This window comes from Danio aesculapii, chromosome 20, assembly GCF_903798145.1.
Source record: "Danio aesculapii chromosome 20, fDanAes4.1, whole genome shotgun sequence".
Lineage (NCBI taxonomy): Eukaryota > Metazoa > Chordata > Actinopteri > Cypriniformes > Danionidae > Danio > Danio aesculapii.
In genome coordinates this window covers 38215329-38237227 of record NC_079454.1, presented here as the reverse complement: position 1 = coordinate 38237227, position 21899 = coordinate 38215329, and the positions used below count along the sequence as shown (strand labels likewise).

Sequence of the window (21899 nt, the reverse complement as noted above, 5' to 3'; positions counted from 1 at the left end):
ATCCACCCATGCTTAGCAATTTCTGAGTCAAAATTAGTTCTGCACTACGTTAATAAAACTATAGTTGAAATCACAATTATTAGCCCTTCTTTGATTTTAATATATATTTCATAAACAATGATTAACAGAGCATGGAATTTTACACAGCATTTCCTATAATTTTTTTAAATTAAAGTCTTATTTGTTTTATTTTGACTAGAATAAAAGCAGTTTTTAATTATTTTTAAAACCAATTAATAATATTTCTGTTTTCAACTGTGCACTATATTGAATTTGCAATCTAAAAAATGCATTAATAAAATGAACACCTATTATTTGATGTGAACGGTCTAATGTTAAAACGGTTTGCCACACACTCCCCCTTTAGTTGTTCCTGCCTGTCAAAGAAGCCAGTCAACTTTCGGGGACGTGGCTGAAGACATCGCTCATTTCAGCACTAAGTTGGGCGGACAGCATCTCTCTCGTTCTCTCTCTTGATCTCTTCACACTCGCTGAAACTTTTTAATTCCTTTCATCTCTTTTGCTTTCTAATCACCAAACCGAAATATGGATCATACTTTCTCCGAGGATACCGCAGTCTACGAGAACTTCACAGAGGACTGGACGTCAGATGGAGGGGAAACCGTGCATTTTATCATTCAATGCGTTATCCCGTCGGTCTACATTCTTATCATCACGGTTGGTTTACTGGGAAACATCACTCTTGTGAAAATATTTATCACTACAAGCGCGATGCGAAGTGTGCCAAACATTTTCATCTCCAGCTTGGCTGTGGGGGATCTTTTGCTTTTAGTCACTTGTGTGCCAGTGGACGCGTTCAGGTATTTCTACGAGGAGTGGATCTTTGGAACGGTGGCTTGTAAGATGATCCCGGTGATCCAGCTCACCTCGGTCGGAGTCTCCGTGTTCACTCTCACGGCACTGAGCGCGGACAGGTGAGCGAGAAAATCATGAATGAACTGCAATCAGTCACATTCACTACCGCACACTCAGAAATTAAGCGTGTGAAAGGGAACAGCAGTAGTGCCACTGAAAAACTCCTTTTTGGTTATTTGTGGTATTAATGGTGTAACAAACGAGAGAAAATATTTATTCAAGAAAGAGTTCAGATGCAAAAACGTCTAAGTGCTGTCTGACATTTTCTTCTGAAATTAGCTTTTCAGAAGAACATCCTCCCATATTTATATTCAGTTATTTCACTTTAAATGCAAAGAAAACAACATATTGTTTGCATAAACACGAAATTACTATTCATACACACAAGTAAAATGATAATTTTAGAAAATATAAAAATGTTACATAGAGGAAATGTTACTTACTTTTGCATCTAAACTCTTCATTTATATATATATATATATATATATATATATATATATATATATATATATATATATATATATATATATATATATATGTATGTGTGGGTGTTTCCCAGTACTGGGTTGTGGCTTGAAGGGCATCCTCTGCGCAAAACATATGCTGGATAAGTTAGCAGTTCATTCCACAGTGGCGACCCCTGATTCATAAAGGTACTAAGCTGAAAAGAAAATGAATGAATGAATGAATGAATAAAAGAGTTCAGATTCAAAAACAGCGCTGTCTGAAATTTTGTTCTGAATTGAGCCTTTTTAGAAGAACAGCCTCCCATATTTATATTCAGTTATTTCACTATAAATGCAACGAAAAAACATTGCATGCGTGAACATGAAATTACTCATCATACAAACAAGACCCTCAGAAAACGCAAATTTTAGTAAGTAAAAAAATGTTACTTACACTGTAAAAAAATCTGTAATTTTATGGGGTTTTTTTCTGCCGTTAAATAATTTACTGTAAAATAAGGGACGTTAAATTACAGACATTTTCTTTTCATTTTCATTTACTTTTTATTTTTACTTTTTTTTTTTTTTTACCTTTTTTTATTTATTTATTTATTTTTTATTTTACGGTTTGTGGCTGGAAGGGCATCCATTGCATAAAACATATGGTGAATAAGTTGGCGGTTCATTCTGCTGTGGCGACCCCTGAAAAAATAAAGAGACTAAGCTGAAGAAAAATTAATGAATGAAGATCCTGTTAACTATTTGCAAGACACAAAAGTGTATGAGTGTTTCCCAGTACTGGGTTGTGGCTGGAAGGGCATGTGCTGCGTAAAACATAGAAAAGTTGACGGTTCATTCCACTGTGGCAACCTCTGATAAATAAAGGAACTAAGCCAAATGAAATGAATGAATGAGTGAAGGAAGATCCTGATAATGACATGCAAGACACAAAGGCATGTCCCCATAAACCACCTCAACATTTTCATGTCAATTCACTGATTTGGGTCCTAACGTCTTTCGGATGAGACGTTAAACCGAGGTCCTGACTCTCTGTGATCATTAAAAATCCCATGGCACTTCTTGTAAAAAGAGTAGGGGTATAACCCCGGTGTCCTGGCCAAATTCCCTCCATTAGCCCTTACCGGTCATGGCCTCCCAATCATCCCTATCCACCGAATTGGTTGTATCACTGTCTCTCCACTCCACCAATAGCTGGTGTGTAGCGAGCACACTGATGCCGTTGTCCTGTGGCTGCCGTCGCACCATACAAGTGGATGCTGCATACTGGTGGTGGTGTGGAGAGACCTTCCTCATGATTGTGAAGCGCTTTGGATGTCAGGCCATACACAATAAATGCGCTATATAAATACACATTACTTACTTACTAGTAAACCACATGAACCAGTACACACACAGACACTCTCACACGTACACCTCATGATGTACCTGTAGCTAAGAGCGAATGCAAATCTCTTTGATTTACAGAGGAATTAATCATGATGCTGTAGATATTATACAGTTATTGGCAAACAGCCTGAAGGGGTTGAGCATCACATTTGAGTCATAGCTCAGATATATCTCTCAATAGCACAAACGCAGCTCATTTCTCTGACATTACACGGAGTGATGGGGTTAGGTGAGCAAAGACTTGGGCAGATAATGAAAGATTTATCAGCCAGTTTGTTTTTTATACATTCTGTACACATAAAAATAGTTTTGAAGGCTGAAAGTCAGACCACTGAAATTATTATTCAGATTTACTCTCACCGCAGTGAATTTTATGAGTGAAATGCAGCATTTTGGACCAAGGCAAATTGGACCAAGGCTGCAGTAAATAACAGAGGCATCATTATAGAGCATAAGAAAAAAGTTCATTCAGGCAAATCACTGCCCAGCATAAAGGAGTACACCCCTCACATATATCTCATTTATATTAATATTTTGTATAGGATGCTAATAATATATTAGTTTATATCCATTTTATTAATCAGTACCAAAGCGCCTTCTGGAACTAATCTAACGAAAACAAAATATATACGAAACGAAATAACTTAAAAGCCTTCCATTTTACTGCTTTTACAAAATGTAAAATAAGTCTTTGGTGTCTCCAGAATGTGTCTGTAAAGTTTCAGCTCAAAATATCCATCAGACCATTTATTATATCCTGCTGAAAAAATACATTTTGGGGTAAAAGGAAATTATAGATGTTTTTTGTAGCTTGTTCCTTTAAATGCAAATGAGCTGGTTCTCCCAGCCCACTGTTCCTACATGCATGTCTGCTTCCCCTGCCTTATGTCAGATCAGTATTGTCGCAAGATTAACTGGTGCTCTAGGCCAAAGACGATTGTGCCGCACTCATGGTGTTCATGCCGCCCTTTTGTGGATAAAAGTGAAGAGTAGAAGGGGGGGGGGGGGGGGGGGGGGGGGGTTGTGGGAGGCGGGGTTTGGGTAGGTGGTCAGAGGGGGGGGAGTGTTTCCATGCCACCACTAGCAAGATGCCGCCCTGATCGGCCATATTGCCCATGCCTAAATTCGCCACTGTGTCAGATAAACAGCAGTCAGTGACAGAGACAGACACGGATGAAGCAGAGATATTTGATGTATTTGTGGTGGTTTATTTAAGCTCTTCTGCAACAATGAGTTGCATACACATGCAGTTATACACACACACACACACACACACACACACATTTAACTTTGCACTGTTTTCGCAAAACTTATTACAATAGAGACATGTTAATTAGCACCTGTCAATCAATTTGGTGGGTGGGTAAAACGTTGTGGTGGGTTTTGGATCCTATTTAACATCAGGAAATAAAAAAAAAGAGAGAGAGGCTTGTGTTTCTATCAGTCCGATATGACTGTTGTGTGGACACTTTAATTACACATAGTTCTGTCCAAATAGCTCCCAAAAGCTGATTTTGAATAATAGGTGCTCTTTAAAGGGATAGTTCATCCAAAAATAACATTTCAACCTCAAGTGGTTATAAATTATTCTTTCACCTGTTAAATACATCCATGCAATAATTTTCCTTTGGTTAATCCCTTATTTATCAGAGGTCACCACAGTGGAATGAACCGCCAACTATTTCATGCAGTGGATGCCAATTCAGCCACAACCCCATACTGCGGAACATCCATAAACTCTCGCATTCACACACACTCATACACTACGGCCAAGTTTAGTTCATCCAGTTCACTTACAGCGCAATATTTTTGGACTGTGGGGGAAACTGGAGCACCCGAAGGAAACCCACACGAACACGGGGAGAACATGCTAACTCCACACAGAAATGACAACTGGCCAAGCAGGGACTCGAACCAGCAACCTTCTTGCTGTGGGGTGACAGCTAACCACCCCTGTTTAATATAAAAGAAGATATTTTGAAGAAAGTTGAAAGCTGAAATAACTTCCATAGTCGGAAAAAAGTCAATGGTTACAGGTTTGCAACATTTTCCAAATGATCTTTTTTTGTATTTATCAGAAGAAAGAATGTCGTAAAGGTTTGAAACAAGTATTGGGTTGAAGGATTAGGATAGCAAATTATTTTTGGGTCAACATTTCCTTTTTAAGGACAGGGTCCAAAACTTAGTAGATACATATTTTGTAATATATTGTTCAAATTAATAATTGTAATTGTACACGTAATTATGAAATAAAAGGTTAATAAAGAGGGAAAATCTAGAGAAACATAAAAAAAAATTAAAATATACAATTTTGTTGACATTTTTAATTTAGAATTTAAATGTATTATCTTTAAGATGTTAGGTGACCACACTCTTATTTCAATGAACACACACACACACGCACGCACGCACGCACGCACGCACGCACGCACACACGCACACACACACACACACATAAAGATTGTAATTCCCAATTATTTCATTTCCATAAAACCCCAACTGAAAAGTAGGAGTATAAGCAGAATGTACAGATTACAGTGCTTTAAATCTTAAATAATGATGAAAGGTGCAAAACAAATGGATCAAAACAAATGCAAGCGCAGGTTGCCAGATTGAGGACCATCAGGAGCAAACCTAAAGGCTGATTTAAATTGTGTTCTAAATAAAAGCAACGGCACATGATAGAAGGAATATTTTCCATATTAAAAGCAGTTTTTGTTCTAACTAACACCTCAAATTGATATAGAAACGGCTTTTATTTCTTGCAACTGAACAACAGAAAACTGACAATGATCACCTCAGGTACACCTCATGTGCTTTATTCAGTGCTTAATGCAAACAATGTGAGTTTGAATGCTATTTTACATGACATTTATTGCCATACTACTGAAACAGCAGCAGATCTTGAAAATAAAATTAACCGTTTTAAATTGAACTTTAGACTGAAAACCAACATATATGAGTGATTCAGCATGCACATTTAAAAATGTTAAAGAGGTTTAATATGTATAAATTAGATTATAAACCTTACCATTTCTTGAGTGAGTGCACATGCTGTGCTTCTGATTGGCTGTATTTAAATTTCGTCAGCCAAATTCTTATCACTCCAAATCTCATCACGTAAAGTGTTGTTTGGACACAGAGTTACAATGTAACCTGCTCACCTAATGTTTACGCTCGTAATATTTATATTATTTGCTAATTAATAACCTCATGTGGAACTCTGAATCTGCGTCTCATTTCGGAGGCTGCTACTGTCCACCGGAGGCCGCATTTCAGTCACGGACGCATGCTTTCAGAGACTTTCTGAATGATGAATGAAATACGTGGTTTTCCACCAAGGCAACTCGGGTGGTGAAATATATTTGGCTAAAGTGGCATTGGGCGGGTTAAAAGAACCAAAACAAAGCCGTTACAGCATGTAACAAACATTTTCAAAGCAGAATATCTGACTTCAGCATTGTTTTTCAGATAAACAAAAATGTCCACTTAGCATGTTTCTTAAATATCTGCAGACTTATTATGGTATTTTTATGCTTTAGAAGAGGCAAAAACTGACATACGGCACCTTTAACAGCTATTTTCTCATTAAAAACAAGCTACATTCAATCGACATGACTGCAAGCCTGTGAAAGAGTATTAAAAATGTATCCAAGTATCTGTGGTGAAGATGAACAATCCCCTCTTCCCTTCACATACTCTATCTTATCCCTCACTGTCGTCTCAGTGCTTCAGGGCCCCGGCTAAAGGTGATGACCTTTCCTAGCCCGATTTGTTGCTCTGTCTGTTTGTTGTTTGGAGCACCTGAAAGTTCATTTGTGTCACTCTGATTATGCCACCACCCTGGGGTCCGAGCAGTTCCCATTTATTGCTATCGATCTGTAGCGCTAACAGTTCCCATTCCCCAAAACCACAATCGCAATGCAAAATGTAGTCAATTGTTCAGCCACTTGCCATAATGAATCTCCTGGCCGGAGGTGTTAAGTCTAAAATTATAGATCTGAGTGTTTTGGCTAGGAGATTATTTGCATAATCATCATCACACAGACAATTGTTATGAAGACTTAATCTGATTAGGACTGACTCAACATTCACAGTCATGCGTGAAATACAGTCAAGTTCATTTGCATGTTAGTCATCCGTACTGTATTTTCGACTTACTCTTGTTTACTCATGGAGAAATCAAGCTGTGATTGCTGCACTGCCCGGCTAACCCACGCCTCAGGCAGGCCGGTCTGTTTTCATTGGGAAAAAGAAAGCAAGCCCGGGGCGGTGAAACCTGGTGGAGGAGAGAAGTCGGGGTGAGGAGGCTGTCATATAACATTTCCATTTACCTTAGAGATGACGCCAGCAGAATGTCTGAAGGACAGTGTCAGATAGATCAGACTGCACCAGTTTGTCAATAGCAGAAAATAGACAATTTTCTTGGAACAAAAGCAAGCAATTTTTTCCAACCATGAATTTGCTCGATTGGGTTTTTGAGTATTCTGTTTGTAGGTTTTTGCAGCTCCTGCGGAATATCTGCTCAGGAAATATCAGATTTCCTACAGGAAAGCTTTTCTTTTAGGGGGAAAAAAACAGTAACCTAGAGATGAATCATTTATGACTTTGATCATGTAGTTTTAGACTTAGCACAGATGTTTCCCATCGGAAAGGATTTTAGGTTTAAGAGGAGTAGGAAATGTTGTATTACGATATCTTGTAGTGTATCTGTAATCTTTTATTTGGAATGATTGAATGAGACTGGCAGAGTTAATGAAATATTAAGAGGAAAAATCAACTGAATTTGTGAAATATGCAGTGTTAAAAACTGAATATTAAATAAACTGCTTATAAGGTCTTTCAAACTGTCTCAGAATTTTGTGATATTATTTCTAAATGCCCCAATATTTGTTTATTGAATGATGATTATGATCTTAACTTAAACATTTACCAACGTAGGATATTTCATACACTAACTGCAGCCAAATTTGGCATGAACCCACATTCCCAAAAATAGCTTTTAAAATAGCTAACTAAAAACATTGCATTGTTACAATGTTCTACAGCAAGAATTAACAGAGCTAAACCCCAAACAATCAAAGTACGTTCTGAATTTTGAACTCATTCATTTTCTTTTCGGCTTAGTCCCTTTATTAATCAGGGGTTCCCACGGCGAATGAACCTCCAACTTATCCAGGATATCTTTTACGCATTCACACAAGCATTCACACACATACACTATGGCCAATTTAGCTTATCCTCTTCACCTAAAGCGGATGTCTTTGGACTGTGGTGAGAACATGCAAACTCCACACAGAAATGCCAACTGACCCAGCCGGGACTTGAACCAGCAACCTTCTTGCTGTGAGGCAATTGTGCAAGCCACTGTGCCACCGTGGCGTCCTTAAAAATAACTAGATAGACTAAAGTGTATTCGTTAATTCATTTTTCTCCACAGCAGAATGAATCGCCAAATTATCCAGCATATGTTTTACACAGCGGATGCCCTTCCAGCTGCAACCCAGTAGTGGGAAACATCCATACACACTCATTCAGACACTATGGCCAATTTAGTTTGTTCAATTCACCTATTGCGCATGTCTTTGGACTGTGGGGGAAACCGGAGCACCCGGAGGAATCTCATGCAGACAAACACGGGGAGAACAAGCAAACTCCTCACAGAAATGCAACTGACCCAGCCGGTGCTCAAACCAGCGACCTTCTTTCTGTGAGGCGACAGTGCTAACCACTGAGCCACCGTGTCGCCCTAAACTAAAGTGTAATGAAAGATAGTATTATATTAGAGGTGTATAAAGGTCACTTCTCACCCCAAAGTTTTTTCTTTTCCTGTTTATTGTTATTTATTTAACTTTGTATGTATTTTTCCTTTAATGCAAACCCTGACCTGTATAGTTGTGGCTAGCTGTATACAGTATGCTGGCTTTGTTCTCATTCATTCATTCATTCATTCATTCATTTTCTTTTCCACTTAGTCCCTTTATTAATCTGGGGTCGCCACAGCGGAATGAACCGCCGACTTATCCAGCATATGTTTTATGCAGCGGATGCCCTTCCAGCTGCAACCCATCATTCGGAAACATCCAAACACACTCATTCACACATGGACAATTTAGCTTACCTAATTCACCTATAGCACACGTCTTTGGACTTGTGGGGGAAACCGGAGCACCCGGAGGAAACCCACGCGAACACAGGGAGAACATGCAAACTCCACACAGAAACGCCAAATGACTCAGCCGGGGCTCGAACCAGCGACCTTTCTTGCTGTGAGGCGACTGCGCTACCCACTGCGTCACCTCTGGCTTTGTTCTGTAATACATAAACAATCACAAAAAAAAATTAAATAAAATAAACTGCTTTTATTTTTAAAAAAAAAAATAAGAGAAGAAAATTAGTTGATAATCTTTATGGCTTGACACTGACTATTGAAAAATATGTCACAAGATTTGAACAAAGTGTTATGTTTTAAAAATAAATATTACAAATAATTACCTAAAGTTAATCAGGTAATTACTGCATTAAAGCAACATTAAATAATAATAACCCGTGGCCCGTAGCCAGCCTGGTGAAAAGGGGTGAAAGCAGTGGTTCTTTTTTTCTCAAAAAGTGGACCTTTTTGCAGTTAACCACCCCATTTTCTAATTAATTATGAGAATTAAATACTGCTATTTAATGACATTATGCACAATTTTTCGCTGGATTTGCTTGTCGGATGGTGATCATAACCACATGTTCTTTAAACCAAAAATATTTCCTAAAGGTTTAGAATAAAGAAATATGGAAAAAAAATTAATATGAATTTATTACATCATATATCATTAGAAACTAGATATTAAAGTTTGAGGACAAACTTTATGGTGGCTTGAAAAGCCGAGTCTGAATTAGCATGTTACTAGCATGAATTAGCAAGTAACTAGCATGATTCTAACATAAATAAGCATGTAACTAGCATGATTCTAGCATGAATTAGCATGTTACTAGCATGTTTCTAGCATGAATTAGCATGATTCTAGCATGAATTAGCATGTTACTAGCATGTTTCTAGCATGAGTTAGCATGTTACTAGCATGTTTCTAGCATGAATTAGCATGTTACTAGCATGATTCTAGCATGAATTAGCATGTTACTAGCATGTTACTAGCATGTTATTAGCATGATTCTAGCATGAATTAGCATGTTTCTAGCATGAATTAGCATGTTATTAGCATGATTCTAGCATGAATTAGCATGTTACTAGCATGATTCTAGCATGAATTAGCATGTTACTAGCATGATTCTAGCATGAATTAGCATGTTACTAGCATGTTTCTAGCACGAATTACCATGTTACTAGCATGTTTCTAGCATGATTTAGCATGTTATTAGCATGATTCTAGCATGAATTAGCATGTTTCTAGCATGAGTTAGCATGTTATTAGCATGATTCTAGCATGAATTAGCATGTTACTAGCATGATTCTAGCATGAATTAGCATGTTTCTAGCATGAATTAGCCTGTTACTAGCATGATTCTAGCATGAATTAGCATGTTACTAGCATGATTCTAGCATGAATTAGCATGTTATTAGCATGATTCTAGCATGAATTAGCATGTTACTAGCATGATTCTAGCATGAATTAGCATGTTATTAGCATGATTCTAGCATGAATTAGCATGTTTCTAGCATGAATTAGCATGTTATTAGCATGATTCTAGCATGAATTAGCATGTTACTAGCATGATTCTAGCATGAATTAGCATGTTACTAGCATGTTTCTAGCATGAATTAGCATGTTACTAGCATGATTCTAGCATGAATTAGCATGTTACTAGCATGATTCTAGCATGAATTAGCATTTTACTAGCATGATTCTAGCATGAATTAGCATGTTACTAGCATGATTCTAGCATGGATTAGCATGTTACTAGCATGTTTCTAGCATGAATTAGCATGTTACTAGCATGTTTCTAGCATGAATTAGCATGTTACTAGCATGATTCTAGCATGAATTAGCATGTTACTAACATGATTCTAGCATAAATTAACATTTTACTAGCATAATTCTAGCATGAATTAGCATGTTACTAGCATGATTCTAGCATGGATTAGCATGTTACTAGCATGAATTAGCATGTTACTAGCATGTTTCTAGCATTAATTAGCATGTTACTAGCATGATTCTAGCATGAATTAGCATGTTACTAGCATGTTTCTAGCATGAATTAGCATGTTACTAGCATGATACTAGCATGAATTAGCATGTTACTAGCATGATTCTAGCATGAATTAGCATGGCATGTTATTAGCATGATTCTAGCATAAATTAGCATGTTACTAGCATGATTCTAGCATGTTACAAGCATGTTTCTAGCATGAATTAGCATGTTATTAGCATGTTTCTAGCATGAATTAGCATGTTGTTAGCATGATTCTAGCATGAATTAGCATGTTTCTAGCATGAATTAGCATGTAACTAGCATGATTCTAGCATTAATTAGCATGTAACTAGCATGTTACTAGCATGATTCTAGCATGAGTCAGCTTGTTTCTAGCATGAATTAGCATGTAGTTAGCATGATTCTAGCATGAATTAGCATGTTACTAGCATGACTAGCATGTCACTATCGTGTTGCTAGCACCTTTCTAGCAAGATTAGCATGTCAGTAGGAAGTTTAAACTGTTAGCATGTGTTAGAAAAGCTAGTCACAGTCTCTGGGACAGTTGCTAGGGTGCTGAAATTGGTTGCTAGGGAGTGGCTAGTAAGTTTAAAGGTAATCAGTGATTGGCTGCTGGCTAGACTGAGTTGAATGAGGCCAGACTCTAGTCTGTAGGACAGTCTGATGCAGAGTTATGAGCTTACAAAGGTTGATCCAATGTTAAGTAAATGGGAGTCTTTTACAATGGAAGTCTATGGGACAGTTGCTAGGGTGCTGTAAGTGGTTGCTAGGGAGTGGCTAGTAAGTTAAAAAGTCATCAGTTATTGGCTGCTGGCTAGACTGAGTTAAATGAGTCCAGTTAGAAGTCTGTAGGACAGTCTGATGCAGAGTTATGAGCTCACAAAGTTTGACCCAATGTTAAGTCAATGGGACTTTTGGGTTTTTTCTGGGTCGTTTTTCGGAAAACCCAAGGTCGGATCAGTTAGAAAAGATATAGCAACCCGAGTCAGACCAGTTTGAAGGTTTGACGAAAGTTTGAAGTATGTAGCTTGAAAGGCCTAGGAGGAGATACACTTAGAAATTAGTCTCAGAAGAATAAGAAGAAGAAGAAGAAGAAGAAGAAGAAGAAGAAGAAGAAGAAGAAGAAGAAGAAGAAGAAGAAGAAGTTTAAGATAGATAACAGTATGCTGGCTTTTCAAGCCACCATAAATATAGCAATCTGTTAAAGTTTTAAATTAAAAACTGTAGTCTATAGTCATTTTTTAGGCAAATAGCAAACTGACTTGTACATTCAAGTTTCCTCAGTCAGAATGTGGCTCTTTGAATAATAAAAAACTAAACCTAATAAGAATGTAGAGATTCATAACTTTTCAAGCTTCGCATGTAAAAAAGCCCATTTGAAAATTCATGGATAACAACAATACATGGGCCACTTTTTTCTTTCAAGAATAAGGTCAAAGATTTAGAATAAAAACTAAGTAAATTAAAATGTTTTCTCTACAACAACAGCAGGTCAGTAGTGAAAGACGGCCACTTAAGTCAGTTTGTATGTTTTCTTGCACAACTGGATATTGGACTCATGAAAAAGAGGTGTTTGCATTAGCCAAAACTGATTAGCTGAAGTCACACTGAAGCGACACCCAACAGAGGATTCACCTTGGTCTTAAAGACTTTTTTCGATGGGTTTTTTGACTATTTATGATGACATAGCAGTCAAAATGGAACAAATGAGCTCATGTATGGGACAAACTTTGTTCCTCAGAAAAGGGTGGGTCTTTCGAACCACCCAAATTCCTTAGGGTACAAAAGTGTACCCTAAAGGTACTAATGTCCACTTTTTTGTACCATACAGGTGGTCATTAGCACTTTTAGGGGTTGCTTTTGTACCTTTCTCACCTTTGTACCTTTACTATACTGGGTAGCTAACTGTAAGGTACACATTTGTACTTTTTATGTATTAAATATATACCTTTAAGAACCTGTAAGAAACAAAACTGTACTTTTTAAAACTGTACTTTTTATTTCTGAGAGTGTAACTACAGCCAGCTGTCTTTTCTTTCCTCTCTCACAAAAAAATAAAATTAAATAAACACATCAGTAATAATAATCCACCACCATTGTGCAGGCATATTGCGGAGAGGAGACAAAGTGATGAAGCCAATTATGATATGGGGATGGTTAGGAGGCCATGATAGACAGGACAATGGGCAAATTAGGCCAGAATGCTTGGGTTAAACCTCTACTCTTTTTCAAATGACATCCTGGGATTATATAATATTAATAATAAAAAAAAAAAAATAAATAATAATAAAAATAATAACAAATTAAATTAAATTAAATTAAATTAAATTAAATTAAATTAAATTAAATTAAATTAAATTAAATTAAATTAAATTAAATTAAATTAAATTAGCTTTATACATATTTAACCTGTGTAAAATGTATTAGGATGTATCCCTGCATGGCAAAATATAGCTGTAGTTTTATTAACATGCAACAGTTGTGCAGTGAAGCTGAATAAAAATGGAGATGTTGCAGATGAAACGCCTAATCTCGAAACTGTTGTTTCATTAATAACAAATCTAGTATAAACAACCAAGCATCCCGGTGTGAACAATCCATAAACCTCAGTCAGCGCAGAATCAAATCTGACTTCAGATAAGAACCCACAGCGTTTTCCCCCCAAAGCGATGATAAATTGATGATAAACAAGGCAATTTTCTCTTTCATCCATCCTCACTTCGGATGAAAGGCATTGCAATCTGTGCGCTGATAATTCTTCACATGTGTTTCTCTTAGACACAAAGCTATTGTGAATCCCATGGACATCCAGTCCTCCAGCGCGGTGTTCTGGACCTGCTTGAAGGCTATCACTATATGGGTGGTTTCGGTGCTGCTGGCAATCCCTGAGGCGGTTTTCTCACAGGTGGTTCATATGCCAGACAAGAACACTACATTTACCGCCTGCGTGCCATATCCGCTGTCCAACGAGATGCATCCTAAGATTCACTCCATTATGATATTCCTGGTCTACTTCCTCATCCCTCTGAGCATTATATCTGTTTACTACTACCACATCGCCAGGACACTTATCAAGAGTGCTCACGATATGCCAGGTGAGATTAGTGAGCACTCAAAAAGACAGGTAAGAGCTTCCAGGGGATGAGCGTAAAGCTTATACTGCATGCATGAATGCCAATCTTCTGTGTTTGTCAAAACAAATTCTTCACGGGCTGTTGTGTATTTTCCTTCTATCATGGGAGGGATCACGATATCCACTTCTATTCTACGCTGCATGATGCTGTATGTCAATTGTGGGAGTAGCTTCTGTTAAACTGTAAAAGATGTGTGTTATTTGAGTGTAACAAGCATTTAAAAAAAACTAGGTGCAATGAAGTGACAAATTGCTTTCAGTATATCATGAATAACCCCGAAAATCTTGATTATTACTGCAGCCATATACACTGAAAAAAAAAATTCACATTTTTTTTAAGATAACTGGTTCCAAACAATTTATATGTGCTGAATTTTAACAAACAAATTACATTTAGAAATGGTCGACTTAAATTGTTAGCCTTTCCTGCTAAATGTAAATAATTTTTCATATGTTTTCTGTGAAGTTTAACAGTGCAAGGACATTTTCAAGGACAAGTATTTCATAAAATAGATTTTTCTTTTAGAGAAAATAAAATACTTTAAGTTATTACAGGTAATATTATTATAAGTTAATGTATATAATAAGTTAAAATATTAGCCCCTCCTAAGAAATCTATATATTTTTTCTGTTGGCAACAGAACAAGTTTAGGTTCAAGTGTGAACAAAACAAGCAGTACGGACATAATAAACAAAACAGCAATAGGCAAAAATGTAAAAGATAGCATAAAAGATGTAAAATAGATTATACAAAAAAAAAAAAGTTTGGATTCAATGCCTAAAACAAGAAAGTAATTGACCCTTAAAATAATTCTGCCTAGTTTAAAGACACAATTGACCAAACTAAACAGGACAGAACTATAGTCTATTGACTTGCCTATTTAGCTTAACTTTCCTAGTATACCAAATTAACCTAGTTGGGCTTATTTGCACATTAATCTTAATACTAGTTTCTTGCAGAATAAATACTAAAATATTGGTATCATGGCAAAGACAAACATTTTTATTAGTAAACAAATGTGTTGAAACATTAAATGACACTTAGGGAATCTAAAAAAAAAAAAAATATATATATATATATATATATATATATATATATATATATATATATATATATATATATATATATATATATATATATATATCTTATAGATAATAATTTTGACTGCAACTGTGTGAATAAATTATGTAACATACCTGACAAACGTCTTGTCATCAATCCCAGTTGTGGACAGAGGCATGGAGACTTGGGCTACATTAAAGTACATTAAACCAGGATATCATTCAGCAAATAAAAAGCATACATCATATTTCTAATATTGTTACAAACAATGAAATAATCTGCAGGGAAAAGAGCTCTTGCAATAGATACAATTGTTGGACAAAAGATAACGTTCTCTCTTACATCATTCAGTCAAAATAATGCATTTGAATTTTGTTGTTAGGCAACATTATGACATTAAAATATTTGTTTCAGCATTTTAATGGAAACTTATAAAGTTCCTCCCATAAGCTCAAACTTAGTCTCATTAAAGGTGGATAATTGGGAAGATTAAGGAGCTGTTAACGTTAATGGTTTTGAATGGACACAATTGTACACTTTGGCTTTGGTTTCCAGCTGATGTTTGTTCTGTGTATGGTGAGCAATTGTACTGAGTGCAGATTTTGGAGACAGCCTGTCTGTCTATTTATCCTGTAAAAACCAATTAGTTAAAATAGTGAGGAAACCCATTGCCTTAAAAGCAACAACAATACTTTAAAAAGTGAGTAAATCTTTTACTGTTCAGTTAACTTAACTTAATTTTTATAATTATGCAGTTTATTTACTTAATATTTCTAAGGCAGCAGGTTTATTCATGGCGTTATGGTGGCTCAGTAGCTAGCATGTTTGAATGAAAGTGTATGGGTGTTTCTTAATACTGGGTTGCGGCTGGAAGGGCATCCGCTGTGTAAAACATTAGCCAGAATAGTTGGCGGTTCATTTTGTTGTGTGTAAAATAAATGAATGAATGAGGTTTACTCACTTTAAAGTCAGATAATTGCTTTTTACAATGTAAAGCATTGAATAAAAGGGGTAGTTCATGCAAAAATAAAAATTTACACCTCATACACTCAAATTGTTTTATAATACTAATGATAATTCTTTATATAGCACTTTTCTGGGTACTGAAAGCTCTTTACACAATTTTTGGGGGGAATCTCCTCATCCATCCACCACCATTCTAAACTTTTATGTATTTCTTTTTTTCACAAAACAAGATATTCTGAAGTATGTTGTAAACAAGTTTCCATTGACTTCCATAGCACAGGAACAATAAATAATAATATGGAAGTTGATGGCTGCTACTTTTCAACATTCTTCAAAATATTTTAATTTGTGTTTAAAACAAAAGAAACTCAAACCAATTGAGGGTGAGCAAATCATGGCTGAATTTGACATTTTTGGGTGAACCTACCCCTTTAATGTGAATGTAGGCTATGAAATACCACAGGAAGTATTATATTGTAATCTTTTCATGATTTCACTGAAACTCAGGAACTGAAGATAAGCCTTCATACTTCAGTTCAGAATGGAACCCTAACTCATCATTTACTATTAAATTTCAATTAGCAGTAACAGCTGTTCTAAATGTTATAGCCCCTTAACACTGATCTACGACCAGAATCTTTCTCAGAGAGCCAAACCATAAACATTTTAAGAGAAAGCATCAAATGAGCCTCTGCTGAACTGAGGGACACCCTTCATAAAATGCCCCCTTGACAGTTTTTTAGAGACAGGGCACTTAATCTTTCACTAGGCTGTGAATCATCAGTTAACCATTGTGCCAGGGGTCCTTAAGGAAGACAGATATTCTTGTTAATATTCTCTTTTAGCAGCTGTTTCAAGGCAGCAAACATCCTCTGCTCCCTCTTGCCCTTGATAACACAGTATATCATCCTGGGTGAAGATTACAGCAGGTCTTATCTCTCTTGGTTATGAGTAATTATGCATTTTATGAGACAAAATAACATGGTTTTGCTCATCCATCTTTCATTCCTTTCTCTGAACGGTATTAGGATTACATCTTTTGAATTGCACTGTACATATGTGTGATTGAAATTATTTTTTATCGAAAGTGCAACATCTCAGGATCCGACTGATTAAAAATAAAAGGAAACACATTTCAGTAATTACTCACCCTCACGTCATCCCAACCTTTTTTTTTTGGAGAATACATAAGATACATTTAAAGCAAATACTAACAGTCACAAGTTCATATTTTTACATGATTTGTAAATAAGTCTCTTATGCATCTTTGTCATTTAAATATATTAATATATATTTATATATATTTTTATAATTATATGCTCTGAATGATATTCAAATTAGAAATTTTTAAATCATCAACATTAAAGGACTAATGAATATTTTACTCAAAATACATACCTATTAATGTCAAATCCAAAAAACTGAAAATAATTTGGAAGATGAATTTAAAACAGCAATATCGTGAACTGTTTTTACTATTTAAACTAAATACCTTCATTTAAAATATTTTTTTAAATGTTATTCATTACTGTGATGACGAAGCTGAATTTTTTTATTTGTGATTTCAGAAAACAAACTTCAAAAGTCCTAAGTAATGTAATAATATTTTATCATAAATCACGAGTAATACAATAATACTTTTATTTAACAACGATGCATACAATAGTTTTTGTGGATGATCTAAAGTCATTTATAACACTACAAAAATACAAAAATGACTGGCGGTTTAAAGAGATGGTACACCCCAAAAATGATACTGTCAAATCATTTACTCACCCTTCACTTGTGCAAAACCTATTTGAGTCATTGACTTCTATAGTAATTTTTTTTTTCTACTAAAGAACTAGTCGGTTGTTGATCGCGTTTGAAAGTGAAGGGGGTTTGGGGGTGGGGGGTGGTAGGGGAGTGGGTGTAGGAGCAGGCCCTTGGTAATGTCTCTGGGGGCCCCCTAAATGTATGGGCCATTAGAATTGTCATTAACACTACAAAATACTTATCATTATTTCTAATAGATGCTTTTTTTATATATAATAAAATGTTTTGACTGGTGGTTTAAAGGGATGGTACGCGTAAAAATGAAAATATTGTCAAATCATTTACACACCCTTCACTTGTCCAAACCATATTTGAGTTTCTTTCTTCTGTTGAGAACAAAAGAAGTTCTGAATCTGCTGGTTTTGGACCAACTGACTGTTCTAATCTTTTTTTTCTTACTATGGAAGCCAATGTGTGCCAACAACCAATATTTGTGTTTAACAGAAGAATGAAACTTATAAAGGTTTAAAACCACATGATAGAGAATAAATAGAGAGATTTAAGGTTCAATTTTGAATGAGCTATCCCTTTAAGCTGAAATTTAATGGTATGTAGTTTACATAACCACAATGTAGTTAAGTTTAAGTATTATGGATGCAAGGCCAGTATTTGGCAATGCCACATTGTAAAGAAATTCTAGTAATACAAATGCAGGTCATCCCTATATCAATAAAATCCTGTTTTTTTGTAGTTTATACATATACAAAATTTATAATTAAAAAAAGTAAAGCTGGTCCCCAAAACCAGTTTTAAGCATAATTTTTATTAAATGCCAAATAAATAAGATTTCTATTGTTGTATACTTTGTTAAGATATGACAATCTTAAGCAGAGATACAACATTTTAAATATTTGGAATCTGAGGATTAGAAACAAAAATACCGAGATAGTATTGGTATATTAACAGTACGACATTTCATCATGCCTTATTGATATTCTGATGATTTTTGGCAAATAATTTGACCAATAATTTTGACCAATACAATGTATTTTTGGTTCTTGCCAAAAATATACCCATGCAACATAAGACTTTGCAGTGCTCAGCATATATGAGTACACTCCATTTTGGAAATGAATATTTTTATCCATTTCTCAGTGAATATGGGTAATATATATTGGTGCATTTGAACAAAACAGATTTATTAAACAGATATATTTATTAAAATAATATTTTAGTCACAGAACAACTTTAAAATGGAAAGATAATACATTTAAATGACAAACTACAACATTTCAACAAAACTATACATATGTTTTGTTTGTCTTGGTTTTTGCTATTTTTTAAAATGCTATTAAATATTTTTCCCTAACATATAAAGTTGGCCTACTAATTTTTTAACCATTATTGTAAGTTATTTTGTTAGATTAGCTCCAGATTTGGCGTCAGTACTGACTAAACTAATGTATATGCACAAACTTAATATTGTTAATATAATAATAAGCAAAAAATATATTAAAAACTATATTAATTTAAATAAGAGATTTGTGAGTGGTGCAGTCATTTATCCTGAGCACTGTATATAAAAAAAGTCATGGTACAGGCTCACAAATGTAGTCTTTGAGACATATTTTTAAAGACATTTTAAGACTATTGTCATTTAAATAAGCAGCCAAAACATGTAAAAAAAATTAGTTTTTGTAAATATTACACTGAAGTTCACCTCTACAAGAACTAAACCTGATTCCAGCAACTGAAAACAACCAATTACCAAGTTCAAACTCATTCTAAAGAGCAATGTTATCCAACCCTGTTCCTGAAGGCACACCAATAGTACACATTATGAACCTCTCCCTAATCAAACAAACCTAAATCAACTAATCAGAACAGTAGAATAAACTCCAAAACCTAAAGTTAATGAATCAGATAAGGATGACATCCAAAATAAATACTGTTGGTGTGCCTCCAGAAACAGGGTTGGGAAACACTGCTAAAGAGTATGTGCTCCTGAACTTGCATGCATGTTATTGACTTTTTCCCTCAGCTAAAATGCACTTATTGATTTATTTTTTTTTTGCTCTATTCTCAGACGGAAACGAGGAAGCGTCTGGCCAAGATAGTTCTGGTATTCGTAGGCCTCTTTGCGCTGTGCTGGTTCCCCAACCACGTTCTCTACATGTACCGCTCATTCAACTATCGGCAGATCGACTCCTCGCTGTCACACCTCATCATCACACTTGTGGCGCGCGTGCTGAGCTTCTCCAGCTCCTGCGTCAACCCGTTTGCCTTGTATCTGCTGAGTGAGAGCTTCCGACGCCACTTCAACAACCAGCTGCTGTGTAGACAACGCAAATACCAAGAGCGCAACACTAGCTACCTCCAGAGCACCTCTGCCATCCGCATGACCTCCATCCGGAAGAGCACACCTGCCGTCGCCAACGGCCATGGCCAAAAACAAGGAGTCTGCATTTAGCATCTGTTCAGAAAAGGGTTGGTGACACACGTTTGGGTTGGTAACTGGAAAAAACCAAGCGCTTATTGAAGGGAACACAAAAGGATTACTGTTTGCTTTGATTACTGTAAATATTGCATGTGTGTTTCTTGTTTTTATTTTTTTTTCTCAACGGTCGCAGCATCGCTTGAGCTGAAGAATGAATTTAGCTTCCTCCCAAAACATTATGCTTATTGCAATCTGAAAAGGAATGGATATCCGGCCCTAATTTTATTTCTCATCAAGCAAAGCACAATTTCTGCTTGTTTAAAATATCAGATGTGCATAAAATATCGGACTGATATTGCATAATGTTTGCTTTTCAGCTCATATTTGCTTTATTATGCAGTCAAATGATGAAAATTCTACTTTAACTGATGGAAAGTGCACTTAATACAGGCAATGAATGTTTGGTAAAGACGTTTTGATTCCACGAGAGTATAATAGGCATACCATTTAAGTCATTTACATCGTATTCTATGTCTCAGACAAAGACGATATATTCACAGTATATTCAATCTAGGAGCTCTTTCCTGTGAATGTTAATGTCTATCGATGGAACAGACAGGTCTCATACTCAAGGGTAAACCATGGTGATTAGATTAATATATGCATAAACAGATTAGGATTCAATGTGAATATCATTTTCTCGTGCAAGTTCTTCTATAGCGTCCCACATATGGGTCATAAGAATGCCGATCTTCCAATAATATCCAGCTGCAGCCCCCCAGACCCACACACATTTCAGGCACACACAATTTAGGCAAACCATATATGGTTACGACGGATGTTAATGTTTTTAACATCTTCTCGGACATCGTTATTAATATATTTATATTTATATTTATATATATATATATATATATATATATATATATATATATATATATATATATATATATATATATATATATTGTTAATAAACAACAGTGTATACTATTTCACAAATATGGTGATCGAGACGGGCGAATGGGGAACATTGTTTCTGATCGCCATTCAATTTAATGGACTGAACAGTTTTTTATCAGTCATCATAGATGATCAGTCATTTTTTATCTGACAGAGTCAGTATAGCAGCTACTCGTTTGCTGGTCTTGCTGAAACATTTTTTCAGAGATATATAAACAATCTAAATTGGACAGGTTTAATTTATATAATGAATTCATTATAATGAAGGAAATAATAGCAAGTTAATATGTATAAGCTATAATACATCTTTTTGCGAATCTTTTTACATGTAATAAATGTATAACAATATATTAATATTTTACTCTAGCGATTGAATAGTATTTATTTGCTTAATTTTCTAATAACTTTTTCGATAATGATTCCAGCATTAAATAAGTAATATATTGTTTTTATATTGTTTTATAGTGTTTTTAAACCATAAAGTACTTGTTATTTGTGGTAATTATAGTTGCAACAAATATAGTAATACAAACAAATTAACTATATATATATATATATATATATATATATATATATATATATATATATATATATATATATAGGGGCTGCAGGGTGGCACAGTGGGTAGCATGTTTGCCTCACAGCAAGAAGGTCGCTGGTTTGAGCCCCGGCTGGGTCAGTTGGCGTTTCAGTGTG

At 35.4% G+C, this 21899-nt stretch overlaps 1 protein-coding gene across 1 annotated transcript; it reads left to right on the top strand.

Moving 5' to 3' along the window:
- The first annotated feature begins 546 nt into the window (after window positions 1-546).
- nmbr (neuromedin B receptor) lies at window positions 547-20276 on the top strand. Its single transcript, XM_056445350.1, has 3 exons — window positions 547-935; window positions 13668-14013; window positions 19893-20276. Exons 1-3 carry the CDS (start codon window positions 547-549, stop codon window positions 20274-20276), a joined length of 1119 nt encoding a protein of 372 aa, XP_056301325.1.
- The last annotated feature ends 1623 nt before the right edge of the window (window positions 20277-21899 follow it).